Consider the following 20431-nt stretch of genomic DNA (forward strand, 5'->3'; position numbering starts at 1 on the left):
TCAAATCTGCATGGCTCCTAGTGTGACCCTAGGTTTTATAATTGTGCATACTTGAGACTTTCAAAAAGCTGTACTTCTTAACCTGGAAGATAATACCACCATTTATTGAACAGTAATTCAGTAGTCACAGCCCTAGTAGTAATTGTTGGATAATAACTGTTGTTACACAGTGTAGTAATTGTTGGATAATAGTAGTGTGTTACTGGCAGAGGTTTGGTTAATTTTTGGTTATGTGGTAGTGAGTTTGTATTGTATCATATAGTTACTGTTATTCAGGTTTTTCCTCCCATTACAATCGTAACTGGGATACAACAAAGCTTGAACATGTCATTAGGTGTAGGAGGGTGAAGCTATAATTGGACACATCTGACCTCAGTGGCTATAATAGTAATTAATAAATGCATGTTTTTAACCAGCCTGTGATATATTTTGTTGTTTGGTTTCCAAAGGACCTGGGAATACTAAGGTGCCAAAATCTACAGCAGTGCCTCCAGGACCTCCGGTGTATTTGGATCTGGTGTACATTCCCAACCACAGCAATAGCAAGAACGTCGACGTTGAGTTTTTCAAGAGGGTGCGGTCATCCTACTATGTGGTGAGCGGGAATGATTCTGCAGCCGAGGAGCCAAGCAGGGCTGTTCTGGACTCCCTGCTGGAGGGCAAGGCGCAGTGGGAGAGTAACATGCAGGTAGGCTCTTCACCGGTATGTCTACCTGGAAATTTAACCTTCTCTGGGAAGCCACTACAGGAAGCCACAGAGCCTCTGGAGTGGATGGCAGCTGCCGGGGAATGGAGTCCCCAGGCTGGCCACCTCGCTTCACTGATGATGTGAGAGGACACCCGAGTGAAGCACAGAGCTGCACCACACTCAGCCGCTCCCCCATTTCTGGCCCTTCTGACCTGTTCCTGGTGAATAAAACAGTTGGTACCTGCTTTACAGGGCCATTTGGCTGTTTCATCTTGTTACTATACCATATATGATCCAAGTTTGGAAACATTGCAGTTTGTAAGTAGGAAAGAAAAGTGAATGTTTCATGGTTTATATGGTAATCACGTACACTTGGAAACTTCATGTGCCTTTCCATCATGATCAATAAGTAAACAAAATATTTGGCCATAATCTGAAAACATATCAGTGCAGACTACAGACTGCTACTTCTCTGGAAAGCTGCACCTCAGCACCTTACAAAACCAAGGTTTTATGTTGATAAACTACTTCTTTGCAGTCATATTACCTTACCTAGGTGTTTATTTTTTTGTTTTTATCTGTCCATTTATTCAAGTATTTATTGCATAAAGACCTACTCTTTCCAAAAGGGAAACATACTTGTTCGCTGGGGCTTCTTACAAAGCTGTTTTTCTTATCAGCTGTTTCTGTTGTCCGTTCCTCAGGACTTCTCCTGTTTTGTGTTGCAGGTGACTTTAATCCCCACCCATGACTCGGAAGTAATGAGGGAATGGTACCAAGAGACCCATGAGAAACAGCAGGACCTCAACATCATGGTTTTGGCAAGCAGCAGCACTGTTGTTATGCAAGATGAATCTTTTCCTGCATGCAAGATTGAACTGTAAGAATGAGACCATGCACCACAAGATTAAACTTTGTTTCAAGAAATTCTTCAGTTTGAAAACACCTTTTCTAAAAATTCAACCCATCTCTTTCAACTGCTGAACTATATACCCGCCAAATGCTATACTGTGTCACAGTGATGCAAGTCACTAATATTTTTCAGTCTTTGCTGATTGCTAAGGGAAATAACATTATTCCCATAGTAAGGTTCAAATTACTATGAAAATACAGATCCAGTTTCATCTCTGCTGAACGTTTGGAAACCATGCACTAGCAACCCCAACTGACTTCCGCCAGGTAGAGGCATTTGCCCTCTAAAGAAACACAAAGAGAGAGAAAGAGAGAGAGGGGTAGGAGGAGAAAGTAATAAATAATTAGTTCTGCATTAGTCTTATGGCAATAGATGTATCGCTTACTGCAGTCTGCTTATGCTCTCACATGAAAAGAAACTTTTAAATTTTTATCAATCTGAGCTATCGCAAAGGGGATCATTTTTACAGAATTAAGTTAGCTGGAAAATAAAAAGAAATAGAACATGGCTAGGAAGGGATGTACAAGCTAAACACTCATCAGCAGTTTTCCACTTTAATTTGAACTCTGCATACTGACATACCATAACAATCATAGGCCAAATATGCACGTAGTCTGCACCCCATCCAGAAGTCTAAAACCTTTCTTTCAACATGCAGAATTGTTGGTCTAAGGCATGCTCCCAGTGAAAGTCCACTCATTCCAGCCAGAACTGACCAGTCCACATGCTTGAACACCCATGTCCACTGTCTAACTGAAGCAAAATACCAAAGCAGTCGGGAGGACATACAGTAGACAATTTGCCTTAGAAAGTGACTTGAATGTACAAAGAAACTTGATGCACTTATTTTTTAATGTTGAGACAGCAAATTTATAGAACATCTGTGTAGGATCGTAGTTACACCAGTAAAGAAGTGTGAGTGTGCATGTGTGGTACGAGAAACCTATCTGACTGGTCAAACGTCTTGGTGCTATGAATTATGTATGTTAATTATGTGAACACTTCATTGATGCACCTGGACAGCTCAACAAGGCAAGATGAGCATTTTTTTGAAAGCTTCTTTTGTACTGTGGAAGCAAGATTGAAGGGGTGTCCAGTATCAGAGTTACAAAACTTAGTGAAACATTCAGAATGATTAAAAAGGTTACCTGTGAGCCTGTACAGTATTCAACCTTCCTTTGTCTTACCTTATTTTATTTGTTTAATTTAAGACTGAATATGGGAACAAATGTACAGAAACCTTTTTTTTTAGTGCTGTGTGAACTTTTAATAGATGAATTTTTAACAAACCTTTTCATTTACAGGAAAATGCAAAGAAAAATTTTTCAGGTGAAGGCAGTTTTTTTAGTAGTTTTGTAAGATAAATGAATAATATTGTTTAAGGTTCTAGTGAGAATGGATATTGAGGTAAAATTTATTGAAAACAGTCAACTGCCAATACCTTTTGGGGGGTGGGGGGATGGAAGGGCACCCTGGTGGTAAAATTAATCTATTGCTGATGACAGAAAATGGGATTTGAAAAGTTGATTGCCTAATACTTACAAGGGTGTAACCTACATTCTCAATCCTTGCAAGATCTTGAAAAAAGATAGAATAAGCAATAAGCTAAAATAAGTCACACTTTCCTTGCCTTCCCTTGCCTTTCCTTGCCTTTTTCTTGCCCTTTCCTTTCCTTTCCTTGCCCTTTCCTTTCCTTTCCTTTCCTTTCCTTTCCTTTCCTTTCCTTTCCCCTTTCCTCCTCCTCTTTCTTTTCCTTCTCTAGACTTGCAGAGGACTGTTCTGTGATTAAAGACAGTTTGGATTTTTTAGTCTCAGAAGTCTTACCCCAATTTAAAAAAAATTGCCACATTGTAGAAGGTTTGCAAATCTGAAGTTAAAGAAGGTGTAAAGGCCTCCAGAATGGAGATATGTACTGGTCTGTATGATTCACAATTATGTCTGGTATTAAGTTTCACAATGTAGTGAACTATGACCTCATTTTATTTTCTTTACTTATAATTTATTTCAATTTTACATTGTTAGGATACTTTTGTTTAATAGGTATATGTTTGCACTCCTAATTTTTATGAGTTTCTTTTTTTATACTGCTTTAGGGTCCTCTAAATGTGGGCTCCTGAGGCCCATTTAATGCTGTGAATTACTGTTTGTCAGTTGTTGGGGGTTTTCATTTATTTTTAATGTCTTCTCTTTTTTAGGTATCTCTAGAAATGCTGTTTTATTTATTGCTATACCTTTTAAGTTTTTAAGAGTAACTCAGAATGACTATGGCACAAAAGGCAGATGGAAATGTATTGTGAAGACAAGCATGTTTGCTGGGCTCATAATCATTCACTTAAAATTGCTTTTGTAATACATAGTCTACAAAGTTATAGGCAAATGTTTGGCAGAATAGTTGTACTATTTCTACAATTCTTTCTGCTTTGTCTACTTTCTTATATAGGTCAGATTTCAAACTTTTTGAGTGGGTGGGAACAGATTTTCTGATTTTCTGACAGTGTCTGAAATGGTTTGTCTCTCTGCTTTGGTAGAAAATCTGTTTTAAGTACAGCAGTGGTCCTGAGACTAATCTCACTTACGCCACTTGCTCCTGTGAATCAGAAGCAATTTCACTAGAGTCGGAGAAGTTACAGTCATTTGGTCCTACTGTAAATGAAATTGGAATCAAGCCTTAAGTCTCCCCAAGCAAGTTTGTGATGGCTCAAGCATTTGTTTTACTTTAAAAATACTACTACTAATAATTAGACAGTTACAGCTGATCTTAAAGTATACATTCGCTTTTTTGCTGCTACAGGAATATTAAAACCCCAGCCTGGCTATTCTGTGGTATTGTAATGCCTGTTCCATCCATTCCCTTTCAAATGGCAATGGCGCCTGGGTGCAACACAGCGATGAACTCCTCCATTGGCTCCTCTTGCCCTTAATGTCTTTCCTGCCTGTGGAACTAATCTAACTGTGCTAGTCCTAGTACTACACAATTAGTTTAGTGTAACAGTCATCAAAATGTACCGTGTACATTAACGATGAGTGCTGTTGATCAGCATAAATTTCTAGGAGCATGGTTTGTTATTGATTACTCTAATTATAAAGATTCAATATCTGAGTGTAAAAGACACTCCATTTAAATGATGGTAGTACCCATAACAGCATCCCCAGTCATGATCTTTATGCTATTACTATACTGCTTCATATAATTCAATGAAGAATTAACTTTGGAGATCCCACCCCACTCCTGAACTTGGACAGGGCCTCTCTTGCATGCCTTTTCAAAGTCCTGTGGTGGGCCTGACTTCATTGACCTCTATTTTCACCCCATCTTTCATAGAAATCACTTTTGATTTTTTTTTTTACTTACTTTACATACTGTGGTGAATGGAGATAACTGTGTATATGAATGTCGTTTTTTTTTAATTGTCTACGATAGCTTATGCATTTTAGGAGAGTTCCGATACTCATTTACTAAGATTTAATCAATTTGTTAATTGAATTTTCAATCCCTCCCACCACAAGCGAGTCAGCTCCAAAGAGCGCTTACTGTGCATTTGGGACATTTCTGTCATACGCTTCTCTTTGTTCATCTGTCGCCAGAGGTTCTTGCTCAGTAATGATGTTTTGAGAGAAATAGTAATTTCGTTGGTCTGGATTTATTAGAAAAGGAAAAAGTATAATGTTTACACTTGAAAGAAACTGTAAGCTTTCATCTTTTCACTTAATAATTGAACAAAACACTAAAAGCAACTAGGAGTAAGCATTTCTTAGAATGCAATTATATTATTCACCTGGTTTAAAAATGTTTGCTATTTAAAATAAAAAAAGAAAAAAAGTCTGTTTGTTGTGACTTTACAAAAAATCTAAAAAAATTAAGTAGCTAAATAAAACAATGGCATAAAAATATAGAAAGAAGAAAAAAAAAGAAGAATTAAAAAAGCAGCTTCTCCTCACTAGACTAGCTAGAAGCTCCAGATGGCAGGAGCTACTTCTTCAAGACTGGGCTGTAATCGCAACCATAAAAGAGGAAATCTGAAATGAGCTTTCACACATTTGCATGCAGCCATTATCTTCCAAACTATGGAAAGAAACAGTCTTGTGGCTGGCTGAGAAGCACCTCACACACCTCCTCTCTCTTGTTCTGAATGGTGTTTGTGTCAGTCTGCAGCTGTGTATGGTATTATGTCTTATAATCCTGCATCACTTCTATTCTATCCAGTCATATCTAATGTAGAAAATTAGTTTCCAGTGAAAGTAATATGTAGTGCTTTTATGATATTTGTGTGCAATATCCCCTCTTCCATTGAGGATATTTGATGTAAAGGAAACAAACTCAGTTCCACAATAAAATACAAAAGTGGTAAAGTGGTGTTGACATGTTTCTTGTCTTTGTGTATGTATGTATTTTTAAGTTTTTCCTTTCCTTCAATCATAACTACCTACTATATGGGTTTTTTCTCAAAAGATCAATGACTATTTAAATGCTAGATAAGAACCAATTTCTATTTAGAAACTGGAAAATAAATGCAGAAGATGACTTTTATCTCTTGTGGTGTAAAACATTACCATGACGTACCATGACGTGGCTTCTTTCTGTTGCTCTCATTTCTGTATCCCTCAGCAGCATGAGAAAACACCTCATTTTCAGTAAGTACACTTTCAAGGTGCTGTGTCAGAGATGATACCCAACAAAGTGACATCAAACTGAGCCCTCCCTGGTTTGGAAAAGAGGTCTTTTCCAAAGCTGTTGCAGTTTAACAAGAGTGCACAACTTGCCTTCAGGGGACATGGACCCTTCCTGACCACCACTGCCCAGTAATCCCAGTGAGAGGGGATAGAGTATCTGGGGAAGCTGGGCTCTCAGTTTAGTTTTTTTACTGTATGAACATCAGACTTTTCCTCTACTGCTGTTAAAGGGACGCTGTAAGATCAGGCTTTCTGCCTTTGTAGTTTTGCTTGCCACTGCAATGCCTGCTGTGGTGAGGTGCAGCAGTCAATGCTTATGTATTTTAGCTTGGGGAGATGGTAATGACATGAAAGCAGGTAAAGGCTGGGCAGCAGGGAGCAAGGGGTGCTCACCCCCAGGAGAAGCAGTGGCCCTGAAGGATTTCCTTCACCCTCAAACAGCAGTCTTTTTTTTGTGGGCCCTTATGCATCTCCAATGTCTAAGGTTTCATTTGCAATTTCTAATGACATTAATAAATGCTGTGCTTGGCTTGAACTGGGCTGAGCATGGCAAAGTAGATTAAAACGAAGACCAGATGAGGGGAGGCAACTGCTGCAGGTCTTATATCTCAAGTATAATCCTGTGTATGTGTACATCAAGTTTTTTTGAACTGTTGTTGTAGAGTAGCTTGATGCTACTTAAAATATATTAAAATGATTGTGCAAAGCAGACCAGGTCAGCTTCAACCCCAATTATTCACGTGCAGCTGCAGGGTGAAGTTCTGGATTGGCAGAGGTGGGACCACCCATGGTACCTGTGGATAGGGGCACACCAGCCTGGTCTGTAGCATTTGGCCTGCTGCTTCCAGATGCCAAATGAAAGCTCCTTTCTTCAACACAGCTGCTGAGGAGGAGAAATTTTATTTCCACTAGCGTTGTTAATGAACAAATTCAGTCAGCTTATGAACTATTTAAGATGGCATGGGAAAATGACAGTCCCTCAGACCTTTTTGGTCCATCTAAAATGAGGGATCTGTCTTATGGCATCCAAGACCTAGAGACTCTTTAGTACTAATTTCTAGTGTTCTGTGGTTGAGAGGAAATTGTAGCTTTTCATGCTTCCTAGGATGGGGTGAAAAGAGGTGTCCAGGGGTCTCTTGAGTAATAGCCATAGTGACACCTCATAGATTCAGCTCATTCCCAGCACTGCAGAAAAGCTCCTTGGCTTCCTAGAGGGTGTCTCTGGGCACGTGCTACTTCTGCTACATGAGCATTGCCCATGTCCTTCACTCAGCAAACCGTTTTTGACCACTGTCTACTGTTGTGGTCCCTACTTTCATCTCCCACAGACACAACCAGTTCACACTCACATGAAGGCCCTAGGGCATTGTCCTCTGCTGTGCTGCGTGTGCTTTCTTCAGATTCAGCCCAAAACCATCAGAGGCTGAGTAATGCCAAGTGCCCTCAGCTTACCAGGGGATTTGCTGGTTTTCCACTGCATGCTCAGCATCATTTCCACCAGAAATTAAATACTTACAAGAACTAAAGAACTAAATCAGCAAACACTGTAGTCTGCATGAGCTGTTTGCTGGTGATGTAGCTCAACACCTCCAGTGTTACCAGCCCCAGTGTGAATAGCTGGCAAGGCAGGGGTGGAGGTTGACTGCGTATCTGCTGCCAGCTTCACTGCCAAAACAATTGCATGCCATGATTTACAGATCGTACTGCAGCTCGGCCCATCACCTGTGATTGTGAATTACAGAGAGGTTAAGTGAAATAGATGGAAATTATGTCCCAATACAGCCAAAGCTAAATATACATAGCAATGTCTATATACACTGAAGTTACACCCTGTATACCTGTTATGGTCCAGAAATTAATTTTGACTGAGCTTTTACAAACCTCATGTTATTTCAGCCCAGCTGTGTTACTTTCTCAGCTTGAAGAGCTGAAGGTAAACTGAGCCACTGAGCCACTTACATACTTAATATGAAACCCCCAGAGTACAAGTCAGTATTTCCAGGAAGAGTTTACAGTTTCCAAAGATGTAATTATAGCAGCAGTTACCATGTGTAACGACCAGAACAGGCTCAAAAGTTTCTTTCCCAATTCATTTATGGGAGGAACTGTCAGGATTTGCAATGAACAAGATATACTGAAAGCTGCATTTTGTCCTCATAATCAAATGTGCTCGTCAATGGGGCTCTAATGCTATTTCTGTGCCTGGGGCATCTGCAATTCAGAATGGGTTGAATGGACTTGAGTTTATCAGAAAGGTTTAAGAGCAGCAACAGAGTTAGTACTATGCAACTGCTAGCTGAGTTCAGTGACAACTTTGTGATCACTGAAAGATATATATATTTCCATGGGGAGACTGACCCAGACTAGATGGTACAGTTTCCTATGACGTTCAGGATCTTAAGTTACTCTTGAATTAATGTTTAGTCATTAATTCTTGACTTATACTTCATTCTCCACAATTTTGAAAGTCACTGTCAAGTTGTTTTGTCACTTATGACAGCAGTAGTTTCTCTTCTACAATCAAAGAGCCTTGTCCTCATCTCAACATTTTCTACCATTAAATTTCAGGGAAGGTAAATTTAACTTTACTTTCCATGAATGTGCTCAAATACTCACTTGAAAAACATTTTTGAAGGTTCAGTTGTAGTTTCTACATGAACAGCCCAGCAAAAACAGCAGCAGTACTTGCAGAATCAGATGCTGCTCAATGGACCACATCTTGCATCCCTCAAAGTCAAGGGTGCAACAATTCCCTATTGTAACTATGACTTCAGCTTCCTGAGGAGGTGGGGGAAAAGAGGACACTTGCTAACCTGTGACCCGGGCTGTCTTCTGCCTGTCACAGCTGCACGGTGATGGCTTCTCAGGTCAGAAACCCCCTTGCACCAGTCAACCTTCAGCTGCAGCTGGGGTAGGTCATTGTCCTGGTTCCACAGTTTTAGGGTGACCAGAAAGCCCTGGGACAGGCAGGCAAGCAACTGGGACAAGCCACTGGGGGAGGGAGCAGGTGCTTGAAGCTGTGGGAAGGTGCTCAATACCAGCGCTGTGTGTAGGTCACAGCAGCATCTGACCAGGTCTGAGAGCAACTAGTAACCCTATCTTGGCAAGGTCGGGTGTTATCATAAATAGGGCCCATCTGTGCAAGGCTTCAGGCAACATTTATTTGAGCTGCAAGGGAATAAATATGTAATTTTCCTCTTGTGAATAATGGATAATGATCGTCAGTGTTTCGCGGGTAGTGTTCTGCCAGTGACACTTGTGGGAGGAAGAGTTACATATTTGCTTGCCTAATCAGCAGCGCATTTGGTGTCTGCCATGGATTTGAATTGGGAAGATGCTTTTTGAATTGAAAGGAAGAGCTTTAACCTTTGAAGTGCTGTTTTTTTCTCCTAATGGCAGCCGAATTCATGCCAACATATCAAAAAGGCTTTGCATTTGTACTGGTTTCTGTTTCTTTTGGCAAGTATTATTGAGAGAAGGGTCTCTCCCATGCCTGGGGAAACACGGGAGAGCTGTTAACACTGCCTACCATGTGCTAGTCTGGCAATGCTGCACCATAAGCTTTAGTGCAGGCAGGTATTATTTAGGTTGCTAGTCACCTTGTTTGCATGCTCAGCTCAGTGACTGTGCATGCAAATGTATTGCTTCTAGCACTGAGATTTTCCTCTGCCTTTAGTTATACAGACACCAAGATAATGAGTAGGGAAATTATTCAAAGACTTTCACAAAGAAAGATCACTCCTGTGATTTAGAAATATACCGACAAGGGAGAAATTGTAATAGCTTTAATGCAAATTGCAGCTGTAGTCACAAATGAAAACAGGATGTGAAGGAACATTTCTAGGACAGGTGATCCAAAAAAAGGAGATTGTGTTACTACCAAGAAAGATTTTGGTCTGTGTCCTCCAGGAAATATTTTGCCAGTCCCATCCAAATACAGAAAGGTCTAGGCAGCTGTCTGAAACAGTGCAGCAAGGACCAGCAACATTTCAAAAATCTTGAGAGTGTCCTAGCGAGGAAGTGCTCAGTGGGTTGTGAGCTTGCATTGAATGAGTACCAGGGCGCAGGACGGGATGAACTCAGAAGCTTTTTGTCTTTGTAGAGTACTGAAGTATTTTTTTTTTTTTTAATATGCATATATACACACATCTACATCCCTTTGCATCAGAGCTCACGTTTAAGCAGCAGCAGATCGAAAGCTGCTGTATGACTTCTCTGCCCTCCTTCTAAATGTGTCTAGCTGCATCACAGAGGGTGATGGCTATCACAGGAGTGCACACAAAGCTGTGAGCATCCAGACAGAAGGGCTTTTGACTGCCTGGGACCCAGTTTCACTCCTAGGTGTTGGTACAAGTGTTCTTCAAACTTTTTTTTAAGAGTAATCCAGCAAGCAGCTGAAAAACAGGTTGTATGCGCAACATGATTTATGCAAGGCGGCAAACAGTCAAGTCTTTTCCTGAAGTGGGATGGAGAAAAGCAGGTAAGTCAAGCTGAGTTAGTTGATACTCTCTTGATTTTTCATGCTGCTGCATTTGTGGTGAACAGCTACCATCCCTGTCTCCCTTAGGAAGCTGAGCACATGCCTGAACAGCGTTGGTCTGTGAATTACCCCATCTCACAATTTGTCTGTCTTACTGTTGACCTTGCTCAAAGCTAGCAGGTAGGAAAGAGCACCAAGGAGGAGAGTACCTTCCTCCTTTCCCTCCAGCTTCAGTTGCTAATTCATGTTTCCAACCTCCTCTTGAGACTGAGCTGTGTCCAGGGGCCTCAAACCTCAGGGTGCCTGAGTGTTTGGTACCCTGGGCTGCTGGCTGTCCACAGAGCCAGGGGCACTTTGCTGTCTGAGATGGGGGTGTGGGGCAAAGAGACACGGCCAGCCTCCCTGGAGAAGGGGAAGAAATAAATGTGAGACGATATCCAGCAGGGGATCAAGGGTGAAGTCAAAGGGGAAGCCGTGATAAGGACTGCTGCAGAATTCAAGAAGGTGCAGGTAGGCTTGTGGGAAATGTGATGATTTGAGAAAACATCGGGTTGGCAGAAGCTGGTTGCTATTGAGTGAGAGAGTGGTAAGACCTGGGGTGGGGAGAAGCAAGATGGAGGCTACTGGACCATAGAGAAATACTCAGCTAGGGCATGAGAGAGAGGGAAGAAGGGCCGTGGCGTGCAGGTGGCCCAGCCGGTGAAGTGTCAGAAGTGGTTTCTCACTCAGGATGATACTGAGGGGACAGATAAATGAGGGCTTGGCAAAACTTTTGGCTCCTTAAGCCACAAATGGTCTGGACCCTCTGCTGCAGGTCTTGGGTTTAGTGTCCTTTACTTGGCCCCAGGAATCTGCTTTGCTGCCTGCAAAGCATTTGGCAGGGAAACCCCACTCTCCCAAGGGCAGAGGGGGATATGGGAGGAGATTCAGGAGAAGGCAGAGAAAGGTTGTAGGCTTTGGAGTGGACTAAAAGCATTCAAACCCACAGAGCCTGAAGTAAAACAAGGAGGCAACCTGTAATATTCATTAACAGGCTACTCAGAGCTTAGAGGATTTTCTTCTCCTATTGCTGTAATATTTAAGTCTAAATAAATGGAAAGGGGGGTTAGTTGTGGGGGAAGGGAAGCGTGCTCTGTGAGAGAGTGGCACGCATGGCAGCTGGCAGCTTGCTGGAGCTCAGTTAGCATTAGCCTGGTGCATCTACCGAGGAGGGTGAGGGAGGGTGGAGGTGGGGCCAGAGACAGGCTCCTTGTGCTGCCAAGAAACAGATGCTAACAAGAAACAAGAAATGTGGCAGTGCCCGCTGTGGCCTAGCCAAACAGTGTCTCATAAGGAACACGATCAGCAGCTGCAGTGGCTAGAGGCCATGTGTCAGCAAGGAAGGTCTTAAAACTGTGGTGGTGTAGAGAAGATCCCAGAAGGGAGAGGTGGTGTCTGTAGAGACAAGCTGAGAAAGGAATCAGGATGCAGGAGTGATTGTAAACCTTTGGAGATACAGCCCATATTCTGACACTGAAGAACTGAAGTATGTGGTCAGGGAAGGGATGTTTCATTCTCCTGTGGCAGGACTAGGAGTGACGACCTCTTTAAAGCCACCAGTTTTAAGGAAATTGTCCTTAAGAGCATGTTTGGCCTCCTACTCTCCCTTAAGGCTCCCTAACTTCTAGTAATCAGAAAGCAGTTAGACCAAGAAAGAGGAAAAAGACTTCGGGAGACTTGAGAAAAGTTGCCCAAGAAAGTCCACTGGTGATTTAGTTAGTCAAGCCACAAAATCATCCACTTAACCCGGAGACAGCACTCTCCTACTGCAGTACGGGAGAAACCATGGTACTTGCTGAAAAGATGAGGTGAAGCACCTTACTGTCAAGTTCTTGGATGTGAAAGAGCCATCAGGCTCTGAGTGCATCTGCTGGAAATAAGAGAGGTATTTGGTGCATGCTTTCCTACACTTCAAACAAGTTCACTTTGCAGATTCGCAGCGTGTTCTCACTGGATTTACCGTGAGTTTGTGATGTGAGTTTTACCACTGTAAGACTAGACAGGTGCATGATAAAACTGGAAATGCTTATCAGACCCTGTGGTGAAGCACAGTGAGACAACACGTGTTGCCATAACAAGCAGCAATACAGCAGGGCTGTTGCTAGGTGTCCTGGGTTCAGCTGGGATAGAGTTAATTTTTACAGGAACCTGGGAGGTGGGGGGGCATAGCCGGGGCAGCTGACCTGAACTAGCCAAGGAGCTATTCCATACCATGTGACATCATGCCCAGTATATACATGGGGAGTGGGCCGGGGGGAGGGCTCTCCTGCTCTCGACTTTCGGTGGGGGAAGTGGCGGAGCGTCGGGTCCCGGGTGGTGAGCAGTTGCACTGTGAATCACTCTTTTCTGTATACTCTTTCATTAGTACCGTCGTTGTTGTTGTAACTTTTTTTGCGTTGTCCCAGTAAACTGCCCTTATCCCAACCCTCGAGGTTCCAGGTTTTTTTTTCTTTTCTCTCCTCCGTCTCCCCCGTATCCCACCGGAGGGGGGCGGGAGGAGTGAGCGAGCGGCTGCGTGGTCCTTTGTTACCGGCTGGGCTGAAACCACGACAGTCCTTTTTGGCGCCCAACGTGGGGGCACGAAGGGTTGAGATAACGACAGATCTGGCTAGAGCGTGTTGAAACAAATTTGTCATACGCATTCCTTATATTAGATAAATAGATGTTAGTCACAATGTTGATTAATTTGTTTACATGGTGGCGTTTTCTAAGTCCTTATATGCTCTATGTATTGCCTGTAGTTACGTTTCTCACCTCTGGGAGAGTGATTGGGATTATCATTTTGCTGTACTGGGCAATGTCGACTTGTGAAATGATTACATCACTGGTCATGAGGTTAAGCTGGTATCTGTATGAGGCAGTGATATCATTTCCATACTTTGGGCACCTTCTATCGGATTTTATTGGTAATTACAGCCAATCCATGGGGGAGTTAGGGGGGGGATACTTCCCCCTGTCCGTTCGCCTCCCTTTTCTCCTTCCGACTAATTACAACAGCTTTTGAGAACTTTGAATATCCTTGGGATGCACAAGCCAGTGTGCTGTTAGTGCTATGCCTCCTGAATATGTTTCAGGTCTTGTTTAGGGCTACAAAAAGGCTCTTTAAGAGTACCACCCAGAGATCTGCCCCAAAGCTGGATATTCATGGGTGGCACGGCATGTGGGAGGATATGGGCAGGTATCTAGAGAACTTCTCACCCCCAGTGGCTTGGAAGTTCACTCCTGAAGAACTACAGAACCCTCATGAAGTGGTAGAATATTTGAAAGAAAAATGCTGTGGCTATTCCAAAGACGTACAACTCGCTGCACTGTGCTGGGCCCTGGCCAGTATCTACCAAACACTGCTTGATATTAGGCAGCACCCTCAGGGAGAAAAGGGGGAAAAGATGGAAAACAGGACAGCAGGCACCGTGGCTACCCCTACCCCTACAGCAGGCAGCGCGGCTACCCCTACCCCGGCAACAGGCACCGTGGCTACCCCTACCCCGGTGACAGGCAGCGCGGCTACCCCAACCCCAGTGACAGATACTGCAGCTAAACCAGAGAACCAACCTGTGCCAGTATCAGTCGCCCCTGTACAGAAAAAGAAACACACAAAGAAATCAGTTCGCTCAGTGAGAGATGAAGATGAACCAGGGTCATCACGAGAACAGGAGGAAGAGGCAGAACCTGAAATAATCACCCGATCTCTATCCCTGAGTGAGTTGCGTGACATGCGAAAAGATTTTAGCCGCCACCCAGGTGAGCACATTGTTACCTGGCTGCTCCGATGCTGGGATAATGGGGCTAGTAGTGTGGAATTAGAGGGTAAGGAAGCCAAGCAGTTGGGATCTCTGTCTAGGGAAGGGGGCATCGACAAGGCGATTGGGAGAAAAACACAAGTCCTCAGCCTCTGGAGGCGACTTCTGTTAGGTGTAAAGGAAAGATACCCCTTCAAGGATGAAGTTACATGTCACCAAGGCAAGTGGACCACCATGGAGAGAGGTATCCAGTACCTGAGGGAATTAGCCGTGCTGGAGGTGATTTATAATGATCCAGAAAAATGCGCAGTCACCCGTAGACCCAGATGAAGTCCAATGCACACAACCCATGTGGCGGAAGTTTCTACGAAGTGCACCACCAACCTATGCCAACTCATTGGCAGTAATGTCCTGGAAAGAAGGCCATGGACAAACGGTGGATGAATTGGCTGTCCAACTCCGGCAATACGAAGGAAGTCTCTCTTCCTCCCTACGGGCCTGTGTCTCGGCTGTAGAGGAATTGTCCCGAGAGTTCCAGCAATTCAAAGTGGATATGTCCTCCTCCCCGCCTGTACAGGCCCGCATCGCAGCTATTGGGAGTAAGCATTCCTCTGCCCAAGAGAGAGGAGAGAGAAAGTACACACGACGGGCTAACCTGTGGTTTTACCTGCGTGACCATGGAGAGGACATGAGGAAGTGGGATGGAAAACCTACCTCAGTCCTGGATGCATGGGTACGGGAGTTGTGAGAAAAAGCAACCAGGAAAGAGGATTCTTCTTGGAAAACTGCTGCTCCAGTTTCCTGTGAGGAGTCCCCCAGATGCAGTAGATGGGCTGATCACATTTCTGATCCTCTTGAAGGGACTTCTGATTCACGTGTGCGAAAAGTGAGTAACGAATATTCTAACCATGATTAGAGGGGCCCTGCCTCCAGCCAGGTGGAGGAGAGGGACAACCGAGTCTACTGGACAGTGTGGATTCGATGGCCTGGCACATCAGACCCACAGGAATATAAGGCTCTAGTAGACACTGGTGCACAATGCACCCTAATGCCATCAAGTTATAAAGGGGCAGAACCCATCTGTATCTCTGGTGTGACAGGGGGATCCCAAGAGCTAACCGTATTAGAAGCTGAAATGAGTCTAACCGGGAATGACTGGCATAAACACCCCATTGCAACTGGCCCAGAGGCCCCGTGCATCCTTGGTATAGATTATCTCAGGAGGGGATAGTTCAAGGACCCAAAAGGGTACCGTTGGGCTTTTGGTATAGCTGCATTGGAGACGGAGGAGATTGAACAGCTGTCTACCCTGCCTGGTCTCTCTCAAGACCCTTCGGTTGTGGGGTTGCTGAAGGTTGAAGAACAACAGGTGCCAATTGCTACCACGACGGTGCACCGGCGGCAATATCGCACCAACCGAGATTCCCTGATCCCCATCCATAAGCTGATTTGCCAATTGGAGAGTCAAGGAGTGATCAGCAAGACTCACTCACCCTTTAATAGTCCCATATGGCCCGTGCGGAAATCTAATGGGGAATGGAGACTAACAGTAGACTATCGTGGGCTGAATGAAGTCACGCCACCGCTGAGCGCTGCTGTGCCAGATATGTTAGAGCTTCAATATGAACTGGAATCAAAGGCAGCTAAGTGGTATGCCACAATTGACATTGCTAATGCATTTTTTTCCATCCCTTTGGCAGCGGAGTGCAGGCCACAGTTTGCCTTTACTTGGAGGGGTGTTCAGTACACCTGGAATCGACTGCCCCAGGGGTGGAAACACAGCCCCACTATTTGCCATGGACTGATCCAGGCTGCACTGGAAAAAGGTGAAGCTCCAGAGCACCTGCAATACATTGATGACATCATCGTATGGGGCAACACAGCAGAAGAAGTTTTTGAGAAAGGGAAGAAAATAATCCAAATCCTTTTGAAGGCTGGTTTTGCCATAAAAGAAAGTAAGGTCAAGGGACCTGCACAGGAGATCCAGTTCTTAGGAGTAAAATGGCAAGACAGGCGTCGTCAGATCCCTATGGATGTGATCAACAAAATAGCAGCTATGTCCCCACCAACTAATAAAAAGGAAACACAAGCTTTCTTAGGTGTTGTGGGCTTTTGGAGAATGCATATTCCAAATTACAGTCAAATTGTAAGTCCTCTCTACCAAGTTACCCGGAAGAAGAATGATTTTAAATGGGGGCCTGAGCAACGACAAGCTTTTGAACAAATTAAGCGGGAGATTGTTCATGCAGTACCTCTTGGGCCAGTCCGGGCAGGACAAGATGTTATAAATGTGCTCTACACTGCAGCTGGGGAGAATGGCCCTACCTGGAGCCTCTGGCAGAAAGCACCTGGGGAGACCCGAGGTCGACCCCTGGGGTTTTGGAGTCGGGGATACAGAGGATCCGAGGCTCACTATACTCCAACTGAAAAAGAGATATTGGCAGCATATGAAGGAGTTCGAGCCGCCTCAGAAGTGGTTGGTACTGAAACACAGCTCCTCTTAGCACCCCTACTGCCAGTGCTGGGCTGGATGTTCAAAGGGAGGGTCTCCTCTACACATCATGCGACTGATGCCACGTGGAGTAAGTGGGCCGCACTGATCACACAATGGGCTCGCATAGGAAACCCCAGTCGCCCAGGAATTGTGGAAGTGATCATGGACTGGCCAGAAGGCAAAAATTTTGGAATGTCGCCAGAGGAGGAGGTGACACGGGCTGAAGAGGCCCCGCTGTATAATAAACTGCCAGAAAATGAGAGGCAATATGCTCTGTTCACTGATGGGTCCTGTCGCATTGTGGGAAAACATCGGAGGTGGAAGGCTGCTGTATGGAGTCCTACACGACTAGTCGCAGAAACTGCTGAAGGAGAAGGTGAATCGAGTCAGTTTGCAGAGGTGAAAGCCATCCAGCTAGCGTTAGACATTGCTGAAAGAGAAAAGTGGCCAGTGCTCTATCTCTATACCGACTCATGGATGGTGGCAAATGCCCTATGGGGGTGGCTACAGCAATGGAAGAAGAGCAATTGGCAGCGCAGAGGTAAACTCATCTGGGCTGCCGCACTGTGGCAAGATATTGCTGTTCGGATAGAGAAGCTAGTGGTAAAAGTACGCCACGTAGATGCTCATGTACCCAAGAGTCGGGCCACTGAAGAACATCAAAACAACCAGCAGGCAGATCAGGCCGCCAAGATTGAAGTGTCTCAGGTGGACCTGGACTGGCAACGTAGGGGTGAGCTATTTATGGCTCAGTGGGCCCATGATACCTCGGGCCATCAGGGAAGAGATGCAACATATAGATGGGCTCGCGATCGAGGGGTGGACTTAACCATGGACACTATCGCACAGGTTATCCATGAATGTGAAACATGTGCTGCAATTAAGCAAGCCAAGCGACTGAAACCCCTGTCGTATGGAGGGCGATGGCTGAAATATAAACAGTGGGAGGCCTGGCAGATTGACTATATCACACTCCCACGAACCCGCCAAGGCAAGTGCCATGTGCTTACAATGGTGGAAGCAACCACTGGATGGCTGGAAACATATCCTGTGTCCCACGCCACTGCCCAGAACACTATCCTGGGCCTTGAAGAGAAAGTCTTATGGCAACACGGTACCCCAGAAAGAATCGAGTCAGACAACGGGACTCACTTCCGAAACAACCTCATAGACACCTGGGCCAAAGAACATGGCATTGAGTGGGTATATCACATCCCTTATCACGCACCAGCCTCCGGAAAAATCGAACGATACAATGGACTGCTGAAAACTACATTGAGAGCAATGGGGGGTGGAACTTTCAAACATTGGGATACACATTTAACAAAAGCCACCTGGTTAGTTAATACTAGAGGATCCACCAATCGGGCGGGCCCCGCCCAACCAAGACTTCCACATACTGTAGAAGGGGATAAAGTCCCTGTAGTGCACATGAGGAGTATGTTAGGAAAGACAGTCTGGGTTAGTCCTCCCTCACGCAGAGACAAACCCATCCAAGGGGTGGTTTTTGCTCAGGGACCTGGGTACACCTGGTGGGTGATGCAGAAGGATGGGGAAGTTCGATGTGTACCTCAGGGAGATTTGATTTTGGGAGAGAATAGCCAGTGAACTAGGCTGTATGATATTTAACTGCTAAATAACCTGCCAATGTATGTCATTGTATCTATAGTGTCTATATGCCATATCAAGGGTATTACTGTAAGAATTACCCAAATGACTGAAGAATGGACTTTGAAACTGAGCCAAGAACAACAGTGATAGAACTTGAACTGGCGCCCAGCAATTTCCTCAAGATCAACATCTTCGACCTGCAGACCAAGGGTGTGGGTTGCATCAAATGTACCAGCCAGAAGTTCCAGAGACAGCATACAACAACCCAACACCTCACACCATCTCTCTTATCCTGAAGAAGTGTTACAACAGATGGAGCCTCAAAGTCATGGACTAAATAAAATTGATGGACACATTGGAGGGATAACCCATTGACTAAGGGAATACTATTTGTATGTGTGTGTGTGTGTGGGGGGGGGGGGGTCCATATACATATATATCTATATATAAGACAAGGAAAGTGGTAGCGGTTGATTGGAAAATGTAAGATCTGGGCATGATGTAAATGGTATAGAATAAGGGGTGGATAATGTCCTGGGTTCAGCTGGGATAGAGTTAATTTTTACAGGAACCTGGGAGGTGGGGGGGCATAGCCGGGGCAGCTGACCTGAACTAGCCAAGGAGCTATTCCATACCATGTGACATCATGCTCAGTATATACATGGGGAGTGGGCCGGGGGGAGGGCTCTCCTGCTCTCGACTTTCGGTGGGGGAAGTGGCGGAGCGTCGGGTCCCGGGTGGTGAGCAGTTGCACTGTGAATCACTCTTTTCTGTATACTCTTTCATTAGTACCGTCGTTGTTGTTGTAACTTTTTTTGCGTTGTCCCAGTAAACTGCCCTTATCCCAACCCTCGAGGTTCCAGGTTTTTTTTTCTTTTTTCTCCTCCGTCTCCCCCCTATCCCACCGGAGGGGGCGGGAGGAGTGAGCGAGCGGCTGCGTGGTCCTTTGTTACCGGCTGGGCTGAAACCACGACACTAGGGTGTTCCTGTTTTCAAGGAACTTGCCCTGCCATGAGCTGCATAAAGTTGCTGGCTGCAGCTGATGAGATTCAGCAATGACAGGGAATGTAAGCAGGGATGGATGCTGATGCATTCCACAAGCAATGCACTAAGATCCTTTCCTCCCTTGCTGTTTCCTTGTGCTGTGTGTCAATAGCCACATTGTTTTACCAATCTGAAGAATGGGGCATGCGACCGAGTACACAGCTGAGACAAGAAGAGAATTAGGTCAAAACCCCATGAAACAGCACCCAGAATATAAAAGGAAACTGCACTGCAGTTGAGGCTCCTGGGTGTGTGCCGAGGTGATTGTGCGTGTTTCTCTACTGACCTTAAAAATGGAGCAGAGCAGCACTAGTGAAGTCAGAAATTTCTAACTTCCTTACAGGGAAGGCACATCTGACTGCCTGTACAAGTGCTAACTCACTAGGCTGAAATTCTTTAAAAGTAGTTTTAAAAACAGTCTAAAGTTAGGCTCCCAACTCCATATATAGTAGCCTGAATTTTCCAGATGGGTTGGGAAAGAAAAAAGCAATCAATATACATTAATCCTCTTAGTGTCTGAAGTTCAGAGTAACCAAGGCATTCTTTTCTGTGACAAACCCCTACTGAAACAACTTGTGCTTGAAATTCTTCCCTCTTCTTTTGTTCCTTCCACCCTCTACACCTTTCATCACAGGCAAGCTTCTTCTTATGCCTTTGTTTCTTTGTGTTGTCTCCATCCCACCCCCCGCCTGGCTCATGGCAGGAGGAAAATACATCATATACAGGGTGAAGACTTCTAAACCACACATGC

At 44.5% G+C, this 20431-nt stretch overlaps 1 protein-coding gene across 1 annotated transcript in view; it reads left to right on the forward strand.

The window, feature by feature from the left end:
* The window catches only part of MAP1B (microtubule associated protein 1B), a 74675-nt gene extending 68724 nt beyond the window's left edge, over positions 1-5951 (forward strand). Inside the window, exons 6-7 of the mRNA XM_030005523.2 lie at positions 450-688; positions 1417-5951. Coding sequence (XP_029861383.1) covers positions 450-688; positions 1417-1572 — 395 coding nt within the window. The 3' untranslated portion in view covers positions 1573-5951. The remainder of the gene's footprint in view (positions 1-449; positions 689-1416) is intronic.
* The last annotated feature ends 14480 nt before the right edge of the window (positions 5952-20431 follow it).

Source organism: Aquila chrysaetos, chromosome Z (genome assembly GCF_900496995.4).
Source record: "Aquila chrysaetos chrysaetos chromosome Z, bAquChr1.4, whole genome shotgun sequence".
In the NCBI taxonomy this organism is placed as follows: domain Eukaryota; kingdom Metazoa; phylum Chordata; class Aves; order Accipitriformes; family Accipitridae; genus Aquila; species Aquila chrysaetos.